This window comes from Bufo gargarizans, chromosome 1 (assembly GCF_014858855.1).
Source record: "Bufo gargarizans isolate SCDJY-AF-19 chromosome 1, ASM1485885v1, whole genome shotgun sequence".
In the NCBI taxonomy this organism is placed as follows: domain Eukaryota; kingdom Metazoa; phylum Chordata; class Amphibia; order Anura; family Bufonidae; genus Bufo; species Bufo gargarizans.
Genome location: NC_058080.1, coordinates 184,867,899 through 184,895,768, shown reverse-complemented (window position 1 = coordinate 184,895,768; position 27,870 = coordinate 184,867,899). Strand labels below are relative to the sequence as shown.

Sequence of the window (27,870 nt, the reverse complement as noted above, 5' to 3'; positions counted from 1 at the left end):
CATTACATCGTCATAGCCAATCAATATATGGAGTACATCTGGTTTATGTTGCTACTTACTATCATTGACATGTCCGCCATACTCGTAATGTGCGCCTCGGCGTACCATCATTGCTAATGCGCAGTCGCATCTCGCCATATTTACATACCGGAAGTATCACCCGTCACCATGACGCCGGACGGCGCCCATGTCTCCAACCAATGGCCTGCTGGAAGCGATCATTCACGTCATGGCCTGTGCGACTATCACGTGACACCTAGTACGGTGCGCACAACCGTGCGTCAATCTCGTGGGTCACATGTGAGGCACAGCCAATGGAGACACAGCGCAGATATCGGCGTCATGGTAACGGCGACGCCACGGTCAGCGCTATTTGCTATGGAGGAATGTGCATAATCCGTGTACAAAAATGGGTAGATCAGTATTGTATACGGTCATAAACCACAATAGTGATCGCCCCATTGTCAAAGGACAATCGGAGTATGCACATTCGCATATCTACACAGATGGAAGCAATACATGTCATAGTGCAAAACAATCATATAGAATCATCATATGCATAATGTATCCCCCATATGTATTACACGTCAAACACTATAGAAGGCATTTTGACATATCAATTTAGAAATCATTGCAATAGGGATGTGTAACACATATAAAAAACATGATGTCCCTATACTTGAGAGGACAATACAGCGACCAATCAATCGATGGATGCGACATTGAACTCTAAATTTAAACCAAAAGGTTGAAGGGATCTAAGGGTATGGATCCACTTGAGTTCCTTTTTCCTAAGTATTCCCTTCCTGTCCCCACCCCTTCTTAGATACCCTACGCTATCGATAACTCGAAATCTTAGTTGATTGATGGAATGTTTGCAGTCGATGAAGTGTTTAGCAACTGGTTTGTCAAGTGCTCCTGTTCTTATTGTGCTTTTGTGTTTGTTGATTCTTTCCCTCAGTTCCATCGTGGTCTCCCCCACATAGATCAAACTACATGGACACTGTATCATGTAAACCACGTCTGTGGATTTGCATGTATAATGACCTTTATCAGAGCAGAGAGAGAAGCTGACATCACAGGTCATGTGACCCTCAGTGAAATCTGAGAAACCAGCCACTCCAGATAAAGTGAGTGAATTGGAAAGGTGTTACATTTGCTTAGTTAGGAACATAGAAAGAACAAAAAAATAACTCGGATAACCCCTTTAAGATGTCCATACAAGATCTCTGCCATTATTAATCCGGTTTCTTTTCGCCTTGAACTTCCGCAGTCTTGGAAGATCCATAATGTCTTCCATAAATCTTTGTTAAAGAGTTATGTGGAACCTGCTGTACCATCTTCCTTGCCACCCCCACCTGTCATGGGTGACGGGAATCTGGAGTTTTAAATTTCCAGAGTTGTTGACTCTCTCGTGTCCTTGGGGTTCCCTTCAATACCTCGTTCATTGGAAGGGTTACGGTCCGGAGGAGAGAATGTGGGTCCCGACGACTGATATGAATGCCAGTCAGCTTCTGAGGGCCTTTCACAGAGCCCACCCTGATAAAGTTGGTCCTGGGTGCCCGGAGGTCACCCGTAGAAGGGGGGTTACTGTCACCGCCGGCTCTGGGAGAGATCTTTAGAAGTTCAGATAGACGGAAGACTTAGGAGTCGATCTGACAGATCTCTATTGTTTTCTTTGTTGCTGACAGGTTTCCACCCCTTCACAGGTGTTGCTCATTATCAGTCAGGTGGCCCCTTTATATGTTCCGCCTTTCACTGGTTTCCCTGCGGCTAATAGCTCTTCTGTGGAGTGCTCTGCTTGTGTGGTGGTTCTCCTGTTCCAGTTGCTTCTCAAAGCTAGGTACTTTTCCCTTTTGTTCTGACTAGGCCTCAGGGAGACTCTGGCTCCTTCAGTTTGGAAAGAGACGGTTGCCTCTTTCCCTATTCACTAAGCTGATGGTTTTGTGCATTTCTACCTTTTGAGATTTGCACATGTTGATAGCAGCTTAGGGAGAGATATTTAGGGATTCTTAGGAGGTGACCTAGGTTTGGGGCCTAGTCTGATGTTGTTTTGTTGTAGGTTCCCTTTGGTTGTCCTTCCTTCCCCGTAATAACCGTGACACCGCCCCTTTAACTGTGACTTTCACAGTGACTTCCCCTTTAACTGTGACTTTCACAGTGACTGCCCCTTTAAGCAGTAAAGAAAAATGGCTGGGTTGTTATGGAAACCTGGAGTAAAACTGTGTTTATGGCAGTTGGGATTTGAAGAGAAAGACTTGCAGGCTTGTATTGGCTAATGCAGGTAATTTTTTGAGAATATCTCAGGAACGGTAAGTCCTAGAGAGCTGAGACTCTGTCTAAAACCTTCCCAGACATCTGATGTACCTGTGTGCCAAATTTGTTGAAGATCGGTCCAGTCGTTTGGTCGTGCATAAAGAACGTCCAGACAGACAAACTCATTTTTATAATATAAGAGACTAGCAGAAGGACCCGGCTTCGCACGGGTATATTTCATCTATTAAATTTTATGTTGCCGTGTGTCGTAAAAAAATATCAACAGTTTCCCCCATAACAGTGACCTCTACAGTACCCGCCACTTTAACATTGACCTCCACAGTGCCCACCCCTTTAACAATGACCTTCACAGTGCCCGCCCTTTTAACAGTGCCTGCCAATTTAGCATTGATCACCCCTTTAACAGTGACTTTCACAGTGGCCGCCCCTTTAACTGTGACTTTCGAAGTCGGCCGCCCCTTTAACTGTGACTTTCGAAGTCGGCCGCCCCTTTAACTGTGACTTTCGAAGTCGGCCGCCCCTTTAACTGTGACTTTCGAAGTCGGCCGCCCCTTTAACTGTGACTTTCACAGTGACTGCCCCTTTAACTGTGACTTTCACAGTGACTGCCCCTTTAACTGTGACTTTCACAGTGACTGCCCCTTTAACTGTGACTTTCACAGTGACTGCCCCTTTAACTGTGACTTTCACAGTGACTGCCCCTTTAACTGTGACTTTCACTGTGACTGCCCCTTTCACTGTGACTGCCCCTTTCACTGTGACTGCCCCTTTCACTGTGACTGCCCCTTTCACTGTGACTGCCCCTGTAACTGTGACTGCCCCTTTCACTGTGACTGCCCCTGTAACTGTGACTGCCCCTGTAACTGTGACTGCCCCTGTAACTGTGACTGCCCCTGTAACTGTGACTGCCCCTGTAACTGTGACTGCCCCTGTAACTGTGACTGCCCCTGTAACTGTGACTGCCCCTTTCACTGTGACTGCCCCTTTCACTGTGACTGCCCCTTTCACTGTGACTGCCCCTTTCACTGTGACTGCCCCTTTCACTGTGACTGCCCCTTTAACTGTGACTGCCCCTTTAACTGTGACTGCCCCTTTAACTGTGACTTTCACTGTGACTGCCCCTTTCACTGTGACTGCCCCTTTCACTGTGACTGCCCCTTTCACTGTGACTGCCCCTTTCACTGTGACTGCCCCTTTCACTGTGACTGCCCCTTTCACTGTGACTGCCCCTTTCACTGTGACTGCCCCTTTCACTGTGACTGCCCCTTTCACTGTGACTGCCCCTTTCACTGTGACTGCCCCTTTCACTGTGACTGCCCCTTTCACTGTGACTGCCCCTTTCACTGTGACTGCCCCTTTCACTGTGACTGCCCCTTTCACTGTGACTGCCCCTTTCACTGTGACTGCCCCTTTCACTGTGACTGCCCCTTTCACTGTGACTGCCCCTTTCACTGTGACCGCCCCTTTAACCGTGACTTTCACTGTGACCGCCCCTTTAAGCAGTAAAGAAATATGGCTGGGTTGTTATGGAAACCTGGAGTAAAACTGTGTTTATGGTAGTTGGGATTTGAAGAGAAAAACTTGCAAGCTTGTATTGGGGGGGCTCATTTTTTGGGAATATCTAATGAACGGTACATCCTAGAGAGCTGAGACCCGGTCTAAAACCTTCCCGGACACCTGATATACCTGTGTGCCAAATCGGTCCAGTCGTTTGGTCGCGCATAAAGACAGACAGAAATTCATTTTTATATATATGAGATTATTCCTTGTTTCTATGAGAAGCGGCTTAGATATAGTTACTTGCCCTTTGAGACTGCAAACACGTGTTCATTGGGTGATCACATCTTTGAAGCACATATACTCATCATTTGCTGCAGCAGATCACACAGTGTAGACAAGGATCCACTGCCATATACAGCTTTCTCTGCTGTGTATAACCTCCCCCCTCCCCAGCAATCCTCTCCTCTGTATGGGGACAATTGAGAATCTGTTTACCCAGGATGATCTGCTGTCTAGAAATTATGATTTTGGTGCTTGTATTAACAATGCGTTCACCCGAAAAAAAACAGCATGATCAGTGTTACCTTTAGGCCTCATGCACACGGCCGTTGTTTGGGTCCGCATCCGAGCTGCCGTTTTGGCTTCTCGGATGCGGACCCATTCATTTCAATGGAGCCACAAAAGATGCGGACAGCACTCCGCGTGCTGTCCGCATCCGTGGCTCCGTTCCACAGCACCGCAAAAAAAAATATAACATGTCCTATTCTTGTCCACGATTTGCGGCAAGAATAGGCATTATATTGCCGGCGCCCATTCCGTTCCGCAAATTGCGGAAGGCAACACGGGCGCCTTCCGTTTTTTGCGGATCCGCGATTTGCGGACCGCAAAAAACGGCACGGTCGTGTGCATTAGGCCTTACACAGGGCAATTATTAGAACACTCCTTCCCGATAATTGCCCCAATCATCAGCCAGTGTAAATGAGTCTTTAGTAAGGGTAGGTTCACACAGAGGATTTGGGGTGCGGATATGGTGCTAAAATCCCGGCTGAATCCGCTTTGAAACCGCCTCTCTGTTTTCTATAGGAGGCTGCGCCCGAGTTTATGTTGATTGGAGAGGGGTTGCCACAAGGTTTCCAAGACCGCGCCAAGAATGTACTGGTATATTCTTGGTGCGATTTATCATTGGGAGCCTGGTCGCGGTTTAGCTTGATTCAGTGGCTACATGAAAACCCACAGCAGAGACCGCAGCACTGCCCATAGTTTTCTGCCGTGGGATACGTAGGAGGATTTTTTTCCAGACAAAATCCTTTGTGTGAACCTATCCTTAGTGTTCTTCCTTAATACCACACCCAGGAAATGTGCTTTATCCAAGTGAACTTCCAAGAAAAAACGTAGTGCTAAATCTGTGCAACCTTTGGCACCGCAGCTGTTGCTTTCTTCCTCTGCCATTATTCTTTGGCAGCTTCACAGGATCCACAAAATGTTTTGTTTCAGGATTATTTGGGCTTTTGAACCTTTTGTTTTCTGGTGTCTTTTTAAAAGATTTGTTTTCAAAATATTTAGAAAAACGGCTTTATTTACAGAATGGCGCTCTAGTGTATGCACTTAAATTTAGCTTCATGTAAATTCGGAGGTTGTAAATGTGTTGCGTACTTGAAACATTATCTGGACTGCTTCATAAGCTGTCAGAAGTGGTGTCTGCTATGAGTCGGTTTTGCGTTGCTTTTGCACTCACGGAATAGACACAGTAGGGGTTCCAGTTCCCTTGCGCAGTAAATTAAAACAATGCAAGTATTGTGAGTACAATTTCTGCCTGCTCCTGTCTTTGCTTGTTGACCTTTTTTCTTCAATAATGTGAATAATTCTATGAAACAGAAAAAAATTAAATACATTTTAGTAGCCTCTGTTGCTGAAATAATCCGATGTGAATTTTTCCATGGAATCCGCAGCGGAAATCCATCACTGATCTTTTGATTTTTTGCAGTAGATATGTAGTTTATCGTGATGTGGGCCTTAGCACAGGTTATCCCCATTCACACACATCACAGTTTTATAAACCGCACAAGTAAAAAGCTGTGTTGTGTAAACTATGGCACAGATTCTGCGTAGAAAAATCCATGCAGAATAGAGGAAGTGTCTATAACCTGCCATATATAAAATGATTTTTACATAATCTGAGTAATCTATTTTTATACTTTTTACAATTCCTTTGAAAAACAAAAGTCTTTAACCACAGCACACATTTGGAAGTGCTATAGATATTCCCTTTGAGTGAGTGGAATCTGACTGAAGTTCAAAGCCTTTCCTATGACGAGTAAGTAGGCAGCAGGTCCATAGGCAGGACACCACACTGGCACGTTTTGTTTCCCAGAATATACTCCTTTTCTTAAAGGGGTTTTGTCACTTCAGCAAATAGCATTTATCATGTAGAGAAAGTTATTACAAGGCACTTACTAATGTATTGTGATTGTCCATATTGCCTCCTTTGCTAGATGGATTCATGTTTCCTTCACATTATACACTGCTTGTTTCCATGATTACGACCACACTGCAGTGGCCATGCTTGGACACTATAGAAAAAAGTACCAGCATATGTGAGCTCCCACCGTCCCGGCCACCAGAGAGGCCAGCACTTTTTTCCTATAGTGTGCAAGCACAACCACTGCTGCTGGATTACAGGGTGGTCATAACCCCTAGTTATGAACAGTGTATAATTTGATGGAAAAATGAATCATGCCAGTAAAGGAGACAATATGGACAATCACAATACATTAGTAAGTGCCTTGTATTAACTTTCTCTACATAATAATGCCATTTGCTGAAGTGAGACAACCCCTTTAAGGGATGGAGTGTGTGAGTCTATGAATACCTTCTACCAAGTGCTTATACAACCCCTAAAATGCACATCTTCTCCACTATGAATTTTATTTTCAATAGTTGGATCGCCTGCTTCTTCCTGTAACACTATTCCTTTTGGTTTTTAGGTCTTTCCACAGCTCAGAGAAAGTTTGCGCATTCATTAAGAGATTTCAAGTTTGAATTCATTGGCGATGCAGAGACAGATGACGAGAGGTGCATTGGTATGTCGAGCCCGCTTTCTCAGTTGGCATATGTCTTTTGAAGTTGCCTTTGACGTCGATCAGATGATTGACTTTACCCAACAATGTTTTCCAGATGCATCGCTACAGGAGTTTTCTAATTTTTTACAAAACCTTGAAGAGCAGAGAGAGATAATGGTGAGTTTCATGTTTCTAAAGAGATGGTGGGAACTTATCATGAGGGGAATATCGGACATCAGTTTTGCTTGAGTCTGTGTTGGTGTACTGTATAGTACATTTATCAAATGTGGCCTGTTGTTTGATAAATTTGTCTTATCCTTAAAGGGGTTGTGTCACGATAGGTAGGGATGAGTGCAGCCCTGAACTCCACCCACACCTCTATTCCTACCTACTTGCACGGTCTGTCCTAACCGTTTGTGTACAACTGGGCGGCAGTCCCTAGCTTATGTATGTGCAGGGGCCTAAGAAAAGGAACACAGAGTGTACACAATAGTGAGACAGATCACACAGAAGCGAGGCTTCCAGCCCAGCACAGAATAGCAATAGAGCAAAGGGCCCAGGTAACGTATAGGAGGGTACAAAAGCACACAATAAACTATAATGCCAAGTGACTACAAGCCAAGGTCAAAAGCCAGGAGGTCGCGTCAGTACCAGAGTGTAACACCAGGTCAGGGTCAAATACAAGCAGAGGTCAGAAGCCTAGAGATCGCGTCAATACAGGGGGTAGAACCAGGTCAGAGTGAAGTGCAAGCCGAGGTAGAAGTCACACAAACAGGAATCACTAGATGAAGACCAACCACAGGCAACCTGTTTAAATAGGTCCCATGTCCCGCACCTCCGTATAACTGAGCGCCCATTCATTGACATCGGTGCTCAGTTCCCCAGCTGCTCTCGTTGTCTAGGGGATGGAGGATGTCGGCCACGCTAAGGAATCGTGCACTGCCAGCTCCTCCCCGCCCCCTTGTCATCATGGAGACGAAGAGGAATAGCGCGTCGCTTGCTGCCAGTTACAGTACTCCCACGAGGGGCCACTAGACCCATATTCACTAGAGACTATTTTCACGGTTGAGTTGAATGGTATCTCCTCACCAGCCTTGTAGCATGCATTTTACTTGCTGGCACCCAAGACCTTTCTTCGGGACCAAAACCCTTCCAGTGAACTAAATATTGCAAAGAATTATAAACCTTCCTCGCATCAAGGATTCTAGAAAGCTCAAATTCTAGTTGGCCGGCAACCTCCACTGGCGGCGGAGATTCCTGTGCAGGAGATACAGGAGACACATACTTTTTGAGTAAAGCTTTGTGAAAAACATTATGAATGCAAAAGGAGTCGGGTAACCGTAACACACTGGGTTAATGACGTCAATTATCTCATAAAGACCAATAAATCGAGGTGCAAATTTACCCGAAGGTACTTTCAGACTCAAATTCCTGATGGATCACCACACCTTGTCTCCTAACCCAAAATCTACCCCTCGAGAGTGCCTTTTGTCACCATAATTTTTTTTTAACCTCCTGGGCTTTTTTCAGGTTTGAATGAACCTGGGCCCAGACTATGCACAGTTCTTTAACTACTAAATCAGCTTTAGGAATCTGAGAGGAAGACGGCAAAAATGAGCTAAAATGCGGATGAAATCCAAGATTACAAAAGTAAGGAGACATACCAGTAGATGAGTTCACCTTATTATTAATGGCGAATTCAGCCAAGGACAAATATTTTACCCAAAGATGTTGGTTGTCGGAGACGTAACATCTAAAATATTGTTCCATAGATTGATTTAGACGTTCAGTTTGACCGTTGGTTTCCGGGTGAAAGGCCGAAGAAAAAGACAGAGAGATATTAAATTTATGACAAAAGGCACTCCAAATTTTTGAGATGAATTGAACACCTCTGTCTGAAACTACATTCTCCGGAATTCCGTGTAGACTTATTACATGATACACAAAATGGGAAGCTAGAGTCTTAGCATTGAGCAACTTTGCCAGTGGGACGAAATGTACCATTTTGCTAAAACGGTCAACGATTACCCACACAACCGACTTGCCCTCCGAGGTCGGTAACAAAATCCATGGAATTATGAGACAAAGGTCTAATAGGGATGGGCAGCGGACGCAACTCACCTATCGGACGGGACCTAGGAGTCCTAGACCTGGCACAAACTTCACAAGAGAATACATACGACTGGACATCTCTAGACTATAGACTGGACATCTCTAGACAGGTGGGCCACCAGTAAAACCTGGACACTATTTCCTTGGTGGCATTAATGCCCGGATGCCCACTAAAAACATAATTATGGCAGTCACCTAGCAGTCGGAGACGGAAATGACCAGGGACAAACAACTTGTCTTTAGAAGATTGTACAGGAGCCAAGTGTTGTCCCGCAGTAATTTCGGTCGTCAAATCGGAGGAGACCGAAGCCACAATGATACCTGCCGGCAAAATAGGTTCTGGTGAAGTATCAGGAGACTGAAAAGCACAAAAACTTTGGGATAGGGTATCCGCTTTAACTTTTGCATTACTTTAAGGCCAGGAAGTAAAAATGTCAAAGCGTGTAAAGAATAATGCCCACTTAGCCTGTCTGGGATTCAAACGTTTAGCAGATTCCAAAAACATTAAATTCTTATGATCAGTAATTACTGTAATACGATGTTGAGCCCCCTCCAAAAAATGACGCCATTCCTCAAAAGCCCATTTAATAGCAAATAACTCTCGATTACCAATGTCATAATTTCTCTCCGTAGAAGAGAACGTACGAGAAAAGAAAGCGCAGGTTCTCAGGTTAGTGAGAGCTGGCAATAGTAGAAAAGTTCTTAACAAATTTCCGGTAATAATTTGAAACACAGGAAGCGTTGTAACGCTTTAAGTGAGGAGGGTCTCACCCACTCCAAAAGAGCCTGCATCTTCCCCGGATCCATCTTAAAGGATTGGGGTGTGAGAATATATCCCAAAAATGAAATTTCCTGCACTCCAAAAATACACTTCTCACCCTTAACGAATAATTGGTTTTCCCAAGTGTGAACCACTAGTGTGAACCACATGAGAATTCCAGTCAGGCAAATAAATCAGAATATCATCCAAGTAAGCAATCACGAATTTTCCAATAAATTGTATAAAAATGTCATTGACAAAATTTTGGAAGCATTACTGAAACCAAATGACATCACCAAATATTCAGAATGACCCTCGGGTATTAAAGGCAGTTTTCCACTCATCCCCCTTATAAATACGAATAAGATTATAGGCCCCCTTGAGATCAAGTTTAGTGACCCAGTGAGCTCCAGGGACTTGGTTAAACAGGTCTGGAATCAACGGCAAAGAGTACTGATTCTTAATAGTAATCTTATTTAACTCTCTATCATCAATACACGGTCTCAATCCACCGTTCTTTTTGGCAAAGAAAAACCCTGCCCCCATAGGAGACACCGAGGGTCTAATATGTGCTTTTTGTAGACTCTCCTTCAGGTAGTCCCTCATAGACTCCCGTCCCGGACCGGACACAGTATAAATACGACCCCTAGGGTACTTGGATCCCGAACAAGATTGATGGCACAGTCATATGGTCTATGAAGGGAAAGGAAATCAGCCTCTGACATGGAAAAAACATCAGCAAAGTCACTAATGTATGTAAGAAGAGAGTTCGACTCCACAGTGACTCCAGCCTGAATCACAGGGAGACAGCATGAATCACATTTCACCCCCCCATTTCTCTAATTCACCTGTGGACCAGTTGATGACTGGATTATGAACCTGGAGCAAAGGTAAACCCAGAACTACCTCCACGGGTAAATTATTTAGAATAAAAAAAAGTAAACTCAGTATGACAAACCCCCACAGTCAAGGTCACCTCCTGAGTACAATATTATACTGTCCCACCCACTAAAGGTGTGGTATCAATAGTAATAATATGAATGGTGTTAGCCAGAGACAACATGGGTACACCAAGGGAAAGCAAAATTATGGTCAATAAAATTAGAGGCGGAACCAGAATCAATAAATGCCTTCCCAGAACCCTTACTAGAGCCAAAATAAATACCCACAGGTAACAATACCTTCTTTTTAACCACCTTGGGGACTACCTTATCCTCCTGGGCGTCATGACGTGAAGATCTCCTGGAAGGAGGAATTTTCGGACATTGCCGTAACCAGTGATCCGATACTCCGCAATAAAAGCAGGCACCCTTTTGATGTCTTAGATCCCTCCTGGTCATTCCGAGCTGCATGGGCTCTTCTGGATGATTTTCCAATTAGACTTTCAAGGGTGAGGAGTCAGGTTTCACCACCACTAGTGGAGACGGCTCCTCGTTACAGGTTGTCTCACTTCAGCAAATGACATCTATATGTAGAGGAAGGTAATACCAGGCACTTACTAATGTATTGTGATTGTCCATATTGCCTCCTTTACTGACTGCATTCATTTTTCCATCACATTATGCACTGCTCGTTTCCATGATTATGACCACCCTGCAATCCGTCAGTAGTGGTCGTGCTTGCACACTATAGGAAAAACGCCGGCCTATTTGGTGATTGTCCATATTGCCTCCTTTACTGAAAAATGAATGCAGTCAGTAAAGGAGGCAATATGGATAATAACAATACATTAGTAAGTGCCTGGTATTAACTTCCTCTACATATAGATGCCATTTGCTGAAGTGAGATACCACTTTAAGCCTAACACTTTTATTGAGAAAAGCTTTTCCAGTTTTCCTACTCAACCCTCCTTACTGGAGTGGGAGCACGAAAAAAAATCAAAAAAAATCTCGGTGATAAATCTGGAGTGAAACTCATTAACATATACAACCACCCACTTTTAAAAAATGGAATCCTTGGTGTAAAAAATGCTAAAAGTTGCAAGATTGTACGACTTTTTGTAGCTAGAATTCTGGAGTGAAAGCATGAGAGGTCAAGGCTATGAAATTTATTTTTGGTCAGATATTGAAATAGTTCTTGTGTTTTGATTATTTTTCCTATCAGAACGACATGACTTAATATCTTTTTTCCTGTTTTAGTTAGAATCGAAAGTAAAAATATCTAACGTGACAAGCTAAAAACCCTTTATATTTTCTTTAGAAAGGAGGCTATTGTTTTAGTAGGGAAGGAAATTCTCAGCCACAGGACGTGTAAAATGATGCATTGGTTGTGGTTAAATACCTTGTTATTGAGGATGTCCCATGGTAAGCTGCAGCCACATAATCTAAAACGTTCACGTAGAGCAGACTCTGTGTTACAGAGCTATTAACAATAACATCCTTGGATTCCTGAACATTAGAAAAAGTATTACAAGTCCTCGTTTCACCAGTGAGGGTACATGCTATGAATATGTGCCCCAAGCAATGAGTATGGGTGAAATAGCAGATGGAGGAAGCCATCATGTCTCCTACTGCTCATCTCGGCAAGGCCAGTGTCTACAAAGCAGTGAATTGGGCTTGTTCAAATCCAGCAACCGAGTAGTTGCACCCAGCACTTTGTCTGCTGATTTCACCAAAGTCAGTGGGTATGGACCACTTTAATAAGGATTGCCCGCTTAACCCATGATTACAAAATCGGACTACACACAGAGCTCATTTTTATTAGCATTATTAGGCCTCATGCACACAACCATATTTTTGGTTCACTACTACTGGGCCCACGAAAAATCTGGCATGCATGTGGCCAATATCCGCAAGTTTGTAGTCCACAAAATACATACGGTCATGTACGTGAGGTCTTATTATTATTTTAGGTTCACTCTATAAATAAGTTTTAAAAATGTAACCTAATCTATAAATTGTCAAAATGTCTTAATTTATTAAATTATTGTCAACCTAATTTATTGCTACCTACCATATCTAGTATTGTATTGCAGTTATGGCACCAGGGATCCACAATTTTTTTTTTTTTTTTTTTTTACAGTACTCACTAGTAGGATAAATGTTTTCCTAGAGCCCCACATCCATTGTAATGTTTTGTGTCATTTGACTTTTTGCATCAATTTTTTTTAAGAGTACTAAGTACTCAGATAACCTATAACCACATATACTTCTGCCCTTGACTGTTTATTGCTCTTCATCAGGCTCTTAGTATAAATGAGACGCTGATCAAACCCTTGGAGCGATTTCGGAAAGAACAGCTCGGAGCGGTTAAGGTAAGTGGGACAAACCTTTTTGTTGTTAGTGTTTTTTATTTATACATTTATTTGCCCATAGCAACTAATCAGATGCCACCTTTCATTTTCCAACGTAGCTATCAAAAATGAAAGGTGGAATCTGATTGGTTGCTATGGGCAACTAAGCCAGTTCTACTTTACACCAGTTTGATAAATGACCTCATTAGTATTTAAGGGGAGCTGGCATGTGACTCTGGCTAAGGCTAGGTCTACACGACGACCTTTGTCGCGCGACAAGGCACAACTACACTGCGACATTTGTCGCACCAATGTCGCGCGACAATTTTTATAATGGCAGTCTATGGTGTCGCACTGCAACATGCTGCGACGCGACAGTCGCAGAAAAATCCATCTTAAATGGATTTTCTGCGACTGTTGTGTTGCAGTCGCAGCATGTTGCATGTTGCAGTGCAACACCATAGACTGCCATTTTAAAAATTGTCGCGCGCCATTGGTGCAACAAAATATCGCGCGACACTGGTGCAACAAAATGTCGCGTGACAAATGTTGTCATGTAGACCGAGACTAAGTTTTCCATTAAAGGCTATGGACAACTTCAAGGTATTTTTATTTTTTTATTTTACTTATTTTGGGCTAGTTATATATTTTTTCCATTGGTCTTTATAAAAAAAATGCTCAGCAGTTTTTGATACATGCGGTTAAAAATCACTCTTTGCAGACTAATCTATCACTCCTGAGTTCTCTCAGCTGACGGCTCATGTAGAGGTCTTATCTGTGATCTCCTGACCTCATAAAAACGAATTGAATCCAAATTCTTATCAGTTTGATAAGTTTAGGGACAATGAGTTTTGTTTATGACAGGCATGTGCGACCCTGCAGCTGTTGCAAAACTACAACTCCCAGCATGCCCTAATAGCTGTAAGCTATCCAGGCATGCGGGGAGTTGTAGTTTTGCAACAGCTGGAGTGCCATAGTTTGAACGTGCCTGGTTTATGACGTCAGGAGATCACAGATAAGAGATCTACATGAGCCGTTAGCTGAGGAAACTCCGGAGGGATAGTCTGCAAAGAGACAGATTTTTAACCGGATGTATCAAAAACTGCTGAGCATTTTTTTTATAAAGACCAATGGAAAAAATATATACAAAAAAAATTGCCCTGAAGGCATCTATAGCCTTTAAGATCTTAGGCTACTTTTACACTCGCGTTTTGGGCTGATCCGTCATGGATCTGCAAAAACAGATCCGTTACAATAATACAACCGCATGCATCCGTTATGAACGGATCCGTTTGTATTATCTGTAACATGGCCAAGATGGGTCAGTTTTGAACACCATTGAAAGTTAATGGGAGACGGATCTGTTTTCTATTGTGCCATATTGTGTCAGAGAAAACAGATCCGTCCTGGCACACAATGTAAGTCAATGGGGACGGATCTGTTTTCTCTGACACAATATGGCTCCGTTTGGCTCAATTTCATCAGGCGGACAGCAAAACATGGCAGGCAGCGTTTTTTGTGTCCGCCTCCAGAGCGGAATGGTGACTGAACGGAGGCAAACTGATGCATTCTGAGCGGATCCTTTTCCATTCAGAATGCATTAAGGGCAAAACTGATCCGTTTTGGACCGCTTTTGAGAGCCCTGAACTGATCTCACAAACGGAAAGCCAAAACGCCAGTGTAAAAGTAGGGTTTACATGGTACCTACCAAAATGTATAGATTTTAACCCCACATTGCTGACAGTTGCCTTTGTGGCTGCCAAGCAGCAGGTACAACTCCTTATTGCTTTATGGTCAAACATTTTCTGAATTGCTAATAAACTCTTTAACTGACCTCTACATAAATGCTCCGCTATTTTTTCTCCTGGGGATTAAACCTCCTCCCAAACCCCCTATTCCTCCTTAAATTTCTACAACGTTTTTTGATGGTAGCTAAAATCCACCAAAAATGGAGATCGACCACTCTGTTACAGCAGTACTAGATCGAATGACTAAAATCATGACCTGTTTGCTGCCTTGCAGTATAGAAGAAATACAGCAATGTGTTCTTCTACCTTTCCCTTGTTTCTTATGATATTCATGACTGCGTTGCTCCACTGCATTAGATTTATTATGGCCCGTTGCACTAATTTATGTGTAACCTATAATAAATTATTTTTAAAACTAAGCTGTATATCCACTAAGGCTCTCATCACGTCTTGGTTTTGTTTTAGATTCTCTATTTATGTCTCCATGACAATAAAACAGTCATCATAATATTGCACATATATATATATATATATATATATATATTGAGTGTTTTTTGTTTGTTTTGTTTGTTTTTGTACAATTCCATTGTTTGTAACAAATAAAGAAAATTTAATAACAGGTATTATTCAATGTCATAAGACCTTCTACATACTACCTTCATGGTGTAATCCATGGTATCATCTAGCGAGAGTATTTCACCTTACTCAAAACAGGCTGGTAACAACCTGCTTAATATAAACTAACTTGTGCTCAGTAAGCAGCCCTTTGCGTTTAAGCAATTTATAGGGCTTACACATAAGTAACGAAATGTATAAGTGAGAACAATGAATGAAGAGTATCAGAACCATAATAGTAAAACATTTGCCGTTGGAATGCGCGGGGGAATCACTCCAGGGGAGAGGAGACACCAGACGTCTAGGTCAATCAAGTATGAGTTGACATGTCTCTGGTTTGCTAGCAAAGCTCCACCAGGGTTCCCATATTTTGTCATAGCCTTATGGGTGAAAATGCTCATCTCCTCCAGCCTGCCCACTTGGGTTGATTAGTTTAGCCAGTGAGATGGGGGGGGGGGGGGGGGGGGTCACCTTTTTTTCCCCATTAAAGAGGGATCGTGCTTTTCAGTGTTAACTCCATATGTTTCCATAGAGTAGTGTTTAAATTTGGTTTGAGAATCAGGGATGATGTTTAAAAATAAGAAGGGCGGAATAATCTTAGGGGATCCTACACATACTCTTTGTAATATTTTTCTACATCAGTCCAGAAGGGGACAGTCAGCGGGCATGTCCACCATATGTGAACATACGCGCCTGTGTCAGAATTGTATCTTTAGCAAGAGGAGGGTATACAGTCAGTGGGTTCATAGCATGTAGTACCACTGGTGTTTTGTACCTCCTACTGACCGTTTTATAAGATGTCTTTTGCTTTGTAATACATCTGGATGGGCCACATGCATTTTTGTATACCGCCACAATGTCTCCTTTGGTCAATTTCAAGTTTAATTCTTTCTCCCACGCTTCTATGTATGAGGGGGCAGGGCCATCATCTGGACACACTGACACTTTATATACAGAGGAGATCAGTTTCGGGGGGGGGGGGGGGGGGGATCTCTGTGCTGCCAGCTTTTCAAACCATAGGTAATCTCTGCTTAACATCACGTCTTGGTTTTGGCTGTCAAAAGTATATGTTGGGGTATTTCCCAACGTGTACCTCCCACATGTGCATAAACTCCCATGCAATAGTATATGCCAAAAGAGCTCTCCTATGCAGATGGATCCAGCAAATAACATGTTTGTAGGGCATACATACCACTGTATATGTGTGTTTGAGACTGACACAAGTTTTGGTTTTCACAAAGTTTGCAGCTTGTGTTTTTTTTTTTCTTTTTGTTAGAGGTTTCCATGGTATAATGAAACACAAGGTTTTTACCTTTTATTGACAAAGCCATCAAGTTTATTCGAAGACTCAATATTTCCAGTGTTCTTTGTCAAGACTTCTGCAGTTTGCCCTGGCATTCTGAATATCAGCTTCTGGGCCTAATCCTGACGGAAGGCAACCCATTTTTACCTTATCAGTGCTTTGAGTTTAGCACAATTTCTGTTTTTTTTGTCTGTCCATTTGCTTTTTGAGGATTGACCACAGGTTATCAATGGAATTGAGATCTAGGGAGTTTCCTGGCCATGGACCCAAAATTTCAATGTGTTCTTCACCGAGCCACATAGTTATCACTTTTGCCTTATGACCTGGTGCTCCATCATGCTGGAAAAGGCATTATTCATTTTACCAAATAGATCCTGCATCACTGGGATGATGTTTTGAAACCTTTCCTTCATTCATGGCAATGCCATTAGGCAGAATTGTGAGCGAGCCAACTCCCTTGGATGAGAAGCAACCCCACACATGAATGGTCTCGGGATGCTGTAGAGTTGGCATGCACAGTGAGGTGAAGGCTTTTGGAGGATGACCTTGTGTCAAGCAGAGCAGCAAAAAAACCTCTTCTCTCCAAGAAAAACATTAAGGACAAACTGACATTCTGGAGGAAGTACAAGAATTGTCCTGCAGAAGACTGGGGTAAAGTTATTTTCTGTGATGAAGCCCCTGTTTGGGACATTTGGAAAAATGACCGGAGAAGAAAAAGTACTGCCATAGGTCCAGTGTCTTGTGTACCATAGAGCATCTGACAAAAAGATCTAAAAACACTGAAGCAGCAAACTTTGTGTCAGTCTCAGAACTTTTGGCTGCTAGATAGAGGTCTAGATATACTGTACAGTGGCATGCTTCATAGGTAGAAGATGGGGGATATTCCTAATGTGTACCTCTGAAGCCTAACACTAATTCTTTAGCTGATGGCTGTGTTTCTCAAGTCTGAGATGTTGCATTAGCATAGATAGTATGTACAGTCTACACCCGGTGCTACAGTACAGGAGTTTGTTTCTATTTCTTTTAAATTAGTATATATTCTGGAAAGTGTATTCAGATTGATCTTGTGCCTGTAATACTGTATAAAAGTAATATAATAGTAAAGAAAAATACAGCTTTTCTCCAACAATATGTTCTTAAGCTGTAACCCAGATGTGAATACCTGCAGTGTGCCCTTGGTAAGCTGCTGGTCTTTATCCAATATCAGCAGTCAGTCCTGTTTTACTCTTAGTTTTTACCCTTTTCCAGCGTTACATAAATTTTTCTTGTCTATGCTTGTTTCATATGTATCCAGGGAAACAAATGATTGCTTGTTATATAACTGCTTGGCCTCTAAACTATGTAATATAAGTGAAGCCCTCAAAACATTACAAAGTTGTGTATTTTTTATTTGAAGATGAATATTTTCTTAGCATTATGCTTGGACCGGGGAACTGCCTGTGTCCTCATCCAAATAAGGAATTCTACATCAACTTGTATTTCAAGAGTCTTGGAGAAGGTCAGCTATTGTTTGGCAGCACTGTCACAACTTCAAGATTTGGAGTGACTGGATTATTCGTTGCAGAAATAACCTGCATTTATTCAGCCAAATAAAGCACAAGGGAAATGAAGGGGTCCCAGTGCTGATTAATCAAAATGGCATCACTTTGAGATGGGAATGCTCTTTTAAAGGGATTGCCTGGCCTAGAAGCAGACAACCCCTGGGCTCCTAACCTGTGCTCGTGAACACAAGAAAACCTACTCACCGGTCTGTGGCTCCACCTCTGCTCTGTTACTGGACTCTTTCGGTCCCCACAGGATTATTAAGTGGCTTGGTCCCGTGACTGCTGCAGCCAGTCACAGGCTTCAGTGCTCCCAGAGAGTTGAAAACTACATCACAGCAGAGATGTACTGTTCAAGCTTCTGTGACCGCTCATTGGCCACAGTGGTCATGGAATGAAGCCGTTCTTGGCCCTAGAGGGACTGAAAGCATGTGGGAATAGAGCAGCAGTGGAATTGCAGACAGGTGAGTGGGATTTTTTTATGTTCAAGGGCGCAGGTTAGGACCCCGGGGGTTGTCTCCTCCAAGGCCGGACAACTCTTAACATATTTGTGTAGACTTATTTGCATAGGTTCCATTAGTTGCACATATTTTCTTTTGTATCCACACATGGCACTATTGAGTATGTCCACTTAGGAGTTTTATCACAAATTATGATTTTTTTTTTAAATTAAGTGAAGGGCATTTTAATATAATAAAATTAATATGATATAGTGCTATATCAGAAAAAGTGGAACCAGTGCTTCATAAATTTGGCATTTTTCGGAGTACCATATTTCTTAATGTATGCAAGCCAGATAACTGCCATAAACACATCTCCCCCATACAGCTCTGTTTCCTGCTTCCCTTCAGCGCATGATAAAGTTACCTGCCTGCAGCCACCATTAGCGGGAGCTCAGTTTATAAAAATGTATGCAGTTATCGTTGAACTTGATGGAAGCCGTAAAAAATCTCTGTACTGAACTCGCCCTAGTGGTGGATTCTGAAAAATGCCTTTGATTTTTGTAGCGGAACAGAAGTAGTAATTATGGATGGGTCCCCTTCCACCTAAGCTCTATAGCAATTATGTGGTATGCTTTGGCAGCTAGAATCCAGAGTCCAAAAATGGAGCTCAACCACTGTGTTAAAGCAGTACTAGATCGAATGACTAAAATCATGATCTGTTTGCTGTATTTCTTCTATACTGCAAGCAATGTGTTTTTTCCACCTTTCCCTTGTTTCTTATAATAACAGTGAATTTCTTAAACTTTATGGACAGTAAATATTCATTTAGGTTGTGCCAGTGGAAGTAAATACTGTTCCCCATAAAATAACAATTCAGGAGTGTCTTTGAACTCTTGGGGTCATGTATGAAATTGGTGTATAATAGAACTGGAAACACAATGTACAGTCAGGAGAATTGAGAGGTACTCTCTAAGGTATAGTACATACTGAAATGGGCGACGTTTCAATTAGCCTCAATATTCTGGTAGTATTTAACCCCTTGCCCACCCCTTGCCACAAATAGGTGCAACTCTACATACATTTTTGTTGTGTTGTGTATTCCTGCAAATGGTCCTACACAAAAATGTCTCCATATGTAGCAGGAGCCGACTGCAACGGCTGAGATCAGAGAGAACCCCATAAATATCACGGTTAATAATGACTGTGGCATCTAAAAGGTTTAACAGGATAACTAACAACCCCCCTGATGCAGTTGCTGTGCGCCAATGGTTGTAGTGCCGATTGTCGGACCCTGCACCTGCTATCTCAGTATACATACAGTGCTGCCCATAATTATTTATACCCCTGGCAAATTTTTACTTAGTTACTTTTATTCAACTAGCAAGTAATATTTTGATGGGAAATGACATAGGGGTCTCCCAAAAGATAATAAGACGATGTACAAGAGGCATTATTGTGGAAAAAAATATTTCTCAGCTTTTATTTACATTTGAGCAAAAAGTGTCCAGTCCAAAATTATTCATACCCTTCTCAATAATCAAGAGAAAAGCCTTTATTGCCTATTACAGCAATCAAATGCTTCCTATAATTGCAGACCAGCTTTTTGCATGTCTCCACAGGTATTTTTGCTCATTTATCTTTAGCAATGAGCTCCAAATCTTTCAGGTTGGAGGGTCTTCCTGCCATCACCCTGATCTTTAGCTCCCTCCACAGATTCTCAATTGGATTCAAGTCTGGACTCTGGCTGGGCCACTCCAAAACGTTAATGCTGTTGTCTGCTAACCATTTCTTCACCACTTTTGCTGTGTGTTTTGGGTCATTGTCAGGCTGAAATGTCCACTCGTGCCCAAGGCCAAGTTTCTCTGCAGACTCCCTGATGTTGTCGTTGAGAATCCTCATGTATTGCTCTTTTTTTCATGGTGCCATTAGGTTCCCACCACCATGTTTGACAGTGGGGATGGTGTTCTTTGGGTTGAAGGCTTCTACTTTTTTTTACACCAAATGAAGGAAACATCATTGTGACCAAACAATTCAATTTTTGTTTCATCCGACCATAACACAGAAGACCAGAAGTTGTCTTCGTCCAGATGATGCTTTTACAAAGGCCAAGCGAGCTTTTATGTGCCTTATCTGAAGAAGTGGAACCCAGCAGTGTGCAGTGTCCGTTGGATTGTCTGCCTTGAGACATTGCCACCAGCAGAGCCCAGATTCACCAGGATGGCCTTGGTGGTGATCCTTGGATTCTTTTTCACCTCTCTAACTATCCTCCTGGTCACTTTTGGCTTCCGACCACGTCCTCTGAGAATTTCCACAGTGCGGAACATCTTGTATTTTTTGCTCAAATGTAAATAAAAGCTGAGAAATGTTTTTTTCCACAATAATGCCTGTTGTACATAGTCTTATTATCTTTTGGGAGACACCTATGTCATTTCCTGTCAAAAAATTACTTGCTGGTTGAATAAAAGTAACTTTAAGTCAAAATTTGCCAGGGGTATGAATAATTATGGGCAGCACTGTACGTATTTGCCAGTATTTTATTTTTGAACAGCCATAATACACTTTAGCTCCAGGTGGCTAGTATAATCAACTGCTATATATATATGCATTAAAGTACTGTATAGAGACCTTAACAATTCACCAAGCGATTCTTTGTTCAACTGCTGTTAGACCGTTAGGCAACTTCTATCTGATGTGTATGGCAGGAATCAACATACCTTCTGCACTCCAGCTGCTGTGAAACTACAAATCCCAGCATGCACACTTTCTCCGCTGTTCCTGTAACTCCCATAGCAGTGAAAGGACAATGCTGGGAGTTGTGGTTTGAGAAGAGGCAATTATTGGGAATTACCCAGATGTTTCCGATAACTGCCTAATAGTAACCTCCGCTGTATGGGGGCAAGTGATTGCATGTTCCCATAGAGAATCATTGTATGTGAGCAGCAGATTGCTGTTTAGACAGTATGATCTGCTGCACAGAAGTAAGGATTTTTTCCTAGGTCAATATTAGGAAACGAGTGTTTATACAAATACTCATCCCCGATAATCGGCCTGTGTACAAGGGCCTTTACTGCCAGATTTTCCCAACATGTTCTATTTTTTTGTGGAACATACATACGGATGTGGAAAGCACACAGATCAACTATATGCATTCCGCAGCCGTATGTCCGTTCTGCAGAAAGATAGACTATAGGGAATATTTATCATCTCCTTTACACCAGAAAAATCGCAAGCTGATGAAGCCAGAAATCTATGGCAGTTGTCGTAAATTTCTGTTTAGGCGCACGGACTGCAAGAGGATGCACCTAATCTATGATGAGGAGTAGGGATGAGCGAATCGATTTCGGATGAAACATCCGAAGTTGATTCACATAAAACTTTGTTCCACTACTGTACTGTAAAACTACAAATCCCAGCATGCACACTTGCTTCCCTGTTCTTGTAAATCCTATAGCAGTGAAATAACAATGCTGGGAGTTGTATTTTGAGAAGAGTTAGTGTCGGAGTTTGCTGATCCCTGGTGTATGGCCACCTTTAGTCATGTCAGACAGCTTTTCAGTGGCTGTAATCTTTCTTGCTCTCTGCCTATTCTGTGTAAATCATCATTCGCTGAGTAATTTTATAATTATGCCTTTAAAATGCCCCAAACACAACATCAAAGTTATAAAAAAAAGATCAAAGTATAAAATGCTTTAGAAAACTGCATATATTTTTGTAGGCGTTTTGAAGATAGTGGGAGTAAAAAAACAAACAAAAAAAAAACACCTTTGTGAAAACCTAACCTGTATGTTTGTCAGTGTTCTTAAAGGGAGTCTGTCACGTCATTTTCAGCAATATAACCAGCAGTATTGCCCCATAGTTGATTGCAGACACATTCCAATCACACCTGTGTGCACTTTGTCTATGTCCAGAAAAAGCTTTTTTATTCTGCTAAAAAACTGCTCCCAAGTGCCCAACTGGGTAGGGGTTTGTTTTGCTTTGGGCTGGGACTTGGGGGCTGTTTTTCAGCACAATAAAAGTGCTTTTCTGGACATGGAATAAAGACACAAAGGGGGTCATTTACTATTCTGAAATACGCCTAAATTAGGCATATGTTAGGTACAGATGGCGCTGCAATGGTGAGCCGCTCCGCTATCTGCGACTTTGCCCTGCTTATGCCAGGTCTAAAATTGAGGGCGGGGACGAGGATGGGCCTGTTTTAAGAGTAGAAAATGGTCTAAATGTAAGACAGCAAGGAAAAATTTGAAAATGTTCATTTATTCACTTTCTTGTGCAATGGTTTGAGGAACAGTAATAAAATGTGTAACTCTTTTACACAGGAAGAGAAGAAGAAGTTTGATAAAGAAACTGACAAAAACTACAGCAATCTAGATAAACACGTGAGCATGTCATCAAAGAAGAAAGAGCCTCAGCTACAAGAGGTAAGGCTGGTCTGAACTTATGTGCACAAGGCCTGATGTGGCATTTGCTGATTTGACATGTATCTCAGGCTGTGCATTGCAAAGGGTGAAATCCATGGTGGAAATCCACAGCATAAATTGACAGGCTTCACTTTTAAAATCTGCCTTAGTCTTATATAACATAACCTAAAGGGGTTATTCTGGATTTAAATATTTATGACCTGTTTTTTTTCAATATCATAATAGTGGGGGTTCCTGGCAGCCCCATCGATTAGACTGATGGAAGGAGCTTTGGCACACCGGAGCCAGCAGAGCTCTGTACTTTATCTAGCTTTCTAACTGTAGGCCGGATTTTGGTTGATATTTTACAGTACCCACGTATTGTAAATTAAAAACTATAAATGATATCACATTTCGCGCAGTCTTATATAGTTATGTGGTGATGTACCATCTTTTTCGCCCTATGAGATGCACTTTTTCCCTCTAAAGAGGGAAAAAAATATCAGTGCGTCTTATAGGGCGAATATTGTTGAGTGCTTTCATTATTCCATTATGTTTAACCCCTTCATGACATACATCATACATGTACGGCGGATGTTGGTTCTTTAAATATGGCACCTGGTCTGGAGCGAAGTGAGCGCTATAAGCTAGCGGGTGCCTGTGGTTTCATACAGTAGACACTGCGATCAGTAATGCCGATTGCAGACATTTAACTCCTCAGATGCCATGGGCATCGCCGCATGAGAAAATGCCCATACTATTAAAATATAAAAAATAAATGTCCGATTCCCAATTTTTTCATCACTTTACCTCCCAAAAAAATGTAATAAAAAGTTATCAAAAAGTCATACACACCCCAAAATAAAAAACTACAGATTTTCCCACAAAAAAATTAGCCCTCACACATCTCCATAGACTTAACTTAACTATAAAAAAGTTATAGAGGTCTGAATATGGCAATGAAAATAAAAATACTTTTTTTAAAGTTTCTTTTTTTTTTAGCATTAAAAATAATAAAAACTATGCAAATGTAGTATCGCTGAATGCCGTAAAAACCCTGTCAAACTGTGGCAGAATTGCGTTTTTTTTCAACATTAAAAAGTACATCATGTCCTGCAAAAAACAAGCTCTCATGTGGATATACGAATTGAAAAATAAAAAAAGTTATGGCTCTGGGAAGACAGGAAGCGAAAAACAGAAATGGAAAATTGCTGCATCAGAAAGGGGTTAAGATGGTGGCCTGTGAGCGCATGGAGTAAGATGCACCGCTCGCTGCTCCTGCTAGTATCCTGTTCAGCTATATTGGTAGCACACTTGAACTGCTTGAAATTGTATTACCGGGTGAGAGGAAGGTGTCCGGTGACTGCTGTGACGAATTTGGGAACCCTGAAATGCCGAGGAAATCAAGCAAATCGGTCAAACAAGACCGCCTGGAGATGGGCCAGGATGGCGCCGAAGGTGGTGTGGTGTCGGCGCTGCAGGAGATGGTGAGCCAAAGCGCGGCAGCTAAACTTAGCAAATATGCCAGACTTGATGGCGGTGTGGGCGATTGGGCTAGCGATAAAGGGACTGATATACCTACCTCCTCTGATCAGGAGGACGGTTCCATGGATGGCGATGATCCAGTTTCTGCCGGTCAGCCGGAGCTCAAATCTGCAGGCCCTGCAAAAGCTACAGTAGGCCCTGGGGCCGATTCTGCAAGGGAGCCCACTTTGAAAGATATATTGGCTGCCGTGGTAAGTTGTAACAGTACCCTGAAAGTACTCACAGTACAAGTTGGCAGCCTGAGATCGGACGTGTCTATAATCAGGCATGACCTGCACAAAATTTCTGAGCGCACCTCTGCACTGGAAAAGAGGGTGTCTTCATTGGAAGACGTTATTCAGCCTTTGCAAATGGCATCTAAAACGAATGGGAAAGATATAGCTGCCTTATATGCCAAAGTGGATGACCTGGAAAACAGATCTCAGAGAAATAACCTGCGAATTGTTGGAATGCCAGAAAAAACGGAAGGGGCAAGTGCTACAGAATTTGTGGAGAAATGGTTGCACCAGTTGTTCCATGAGAAGGGCCTATCTTCCCTGTACGCGGTTGAGAGGGCGCACAGAGTCCCTACGCGGCCTCTCCCGCCAGGCAGGCCTCCTCGCCCCATTTTGGCGAAGATTTTGCATTTTAAAGATCGGGACACTATCTTGCGACAGTCAAGGGACAATGATGAGATGGTCCTGAATGGGGTCAGAGTGTCCATTTTTCCGGATTACTCCAATGAGGTGCAGCGGAGGAGGAGCAGATTCATTGATATTAAGAAAAGGCTTAGAGCGCTACAGGTTCCATATGCCATGTTGTTCCCAGCTAAACTGCGAGTGGTGGCATTGGGATCCACCAGATTTTTTGAGGATCCTGATGAAGCGGCACAGTGGCTGGACGTCCACGAGCAACAACTGAGAAGGGGAGCCCTGGACACTTGAAGAAATAGTTTGTAATTTGTGTTCACTTTATGTGCATGGGACTGCACCCTAATGTCACGTTGGCGATACACCAGTTTAAAAGGGTATTGAGTGTTGCTACCATATGGTAGATCCTGATGCAGGAGTAGAAAGTTGGGGGATTGAAGTGTATTTCCCAGTTGTGGAGAGGATTCTCTTCTTGAGGGAGAGTATTGAAATCAGTGATGATTACTGTTCAGCATTGGGCATGGTGCTTACAGATTGCCCTGTTTTAGAGTTGGATGTTGGGAAGAGGGGGTTGGGGAATGTGTTCACAGTATACTGAGTAACAGGGAGGGGGAGGGAAAGGGGGGAGGGGGATGGGTCTGAGATCGGAGAGGGGCGTGATCTATGAGAGGGTGATGTGTATGGGGTGTGAGATTCAGATATGCCGTAATCTTTCATCATGACACAGGTAGGGCTGCAACGATTAATCGATGTAATCGATTATATTCGATAACTGGATTCGTTGTCGACGAATCCAGTTATCGAATAATCGCCGATTCGTTGCTATTCGGGCGGGCGGTCGCTGCATCTTTATTTTACCTTTTTACAATGACGCTCCCGCTCCTGTAACAGCCAGGCAGAGCGGACGGCGGCGTAACGTCACTCACTCACGTGACACGCCTGCTCCGCCTCCTTCATTCATGAAGTGGGCGGAGCAGATGCGTCACGTGATTGAGTGACGTTACGCCGCCGTCCGCTCTGCCTGGCTGTTACAGGAGCGGGAGCGTCATTATAAAAAGGTAAAATAAAGATGCAAGCATCGGGGCTGTTATGGGGAGGGGAGGGGAGGGGAGGATCTGTCTATGGCACTGCTATGGGAAGGGGGGTCTGTGTATAGCACTGCTATGGGGAGGGGGGAGGATCTGTCTATGGCACTGCTATGGGGAGGGGGGTCTGTGTATAGCACTGCTATGGGGAGGAGGGGGGGTCTGTGTATGGCACTGCTATGGGAAGGGGGATCTGTGCACTGTTATGAGGAAAGGGATCTGTGCACTGTTATGCCCATAACAGTGCACATATCCCCCTCTCCATAACTGCGCCACCCACAGATCCCCCTCTCCATAACTACGCCGTCCACAGATCCCCCTCTCCATAACTGCGCCGCCCACAGATCTTCCTCTCCATAACTGCGCCGTCCACAGATCTCCCTCTCCATAACTGCGCCGTCCACCGATCCCCCTCTCCATAACTGCGCCGTCCACAGATCCCCCTCTCCATAACTACGCCGTCCACAGATCCCCCCTCTCCATAACTACGCCGTCCACAGATCCCCCTCTCCATAACTGCGCCGTCCACAGATCCCCCATAATAGTGTCGTCCACAGATCCCCCATAATAGTGTCGTCCACAGATCCCCCATAATAGTGTCGTCCACAGATCCCCCATAATAGTGTCGTCCACAGATCCCCCATAAGTGTCGTCCACAGATCCCCCATAAGTGTCGTCCACAGATCCCCCATAAGTGTCGTCCACAGATCCCCCATAAATGTCGTCCACAGATCCCCCATAAGTGTCGTCCACAGATCCCCCATAAGTGTCGTCCACAGATCCCCCATAAGTGTCGTCCACAGATCCCCCATAATAGTGTCGTCCACAGATCCCCCATAATAGTGTCGTCCACAGATCCCCCATAATAGTGTCGTCCACAGATCCCCCATAATAGTGTCGTCCACAGATCCCCCATAATAGTGTCGTCCACAGATCCCCCATAATAGTGTCGTCCACAGATCCCCCATAATAGTGTCGTCCACAATTTGTTTTAATATGGCCTTTGAACATAATTTTTCAAGTAAGATCATATAAACCTCTCTGTTTTGTAATTTTGTCGTTTTTCCCGATTAATCGTAGAAATTAATCGGCAACTAATCGATTATTCAAATAATCGTTAGCTGCAGCCCTAGACACAGGTGATTAAAGTGTTGAGCTGGAATGTGAGGGGAATGGCTGATGCGCGGAAACGACAGTGTATATTTCAATACTTGGGACGGTTTCAGCCAGCTATTTGTTGCTTACAGGAAACGCATTTGTCCAATGATAATGTGCAGTGGCTGAACAAGAACTGGGTGGGTCATGTGGTACATGCTATCCATTCCTCTCACTCCAGGGGTGTAAGTGTGATTGTACATAAAAGTATAAGATATGAACTTCTTCGGCAATGTGTGGATGCTGAGGGTAGGTATGTATGTGTTGTGTGCAAGATTGATGGAATCCAGGTGGTGTTGGTGTCAGTGTATGTGCCTCCACCGTTTGCTTCCCCCCTGATACGGGATATTATGACCTTTGTGGCGGACTTCCCTGGACTGCCGTGGCTGCTAGTGGGGGACTTCAATTGCACAGTGAATGACTCCTTAGATAGATGTCGGGTAGAAGGAGCCAGTGGATCACCGGGGAG

The 27,870-nt window shown here is 43.1% G+C and overlaps 1 protein-coding gene across 2 annotated transcripts in view; it reads left to right on the top strand.

Annotated features, from left to right (window-relative positions):
- ARHGAP10 (Rho GTPase activating protein 10) overlaps positions 1 to 27,870 on the top strand; it is a 353,126-nt gene that overhangs the window by 73,178 nt on the left and 252,078 nt on the right. For both annotated transcript variants that reach the window (XM_044300373.1, XM_044300381.1), the window contains exons 2-5: positions 6,762 to 6,857; positions 6,952 to 7,013; positions 12,890 to 12,961; positions 22,907 to 23,008. In XM_044300373.1, the coding sequence (XP_044156308.1) occupies positions 6,762 to 6,857; positions 6,952 to 7,013; positions 12,890 to 12,961; positions 22,907 to 23,008 (332 nt within the window). The remainder of the gene's footprint in view (positions 1 to 6,761; positions 6,858 to 6,951; positions 7,014 to 12,889; positions 12,962 to 22,906; positions 23,009 to 27,870) is intronic.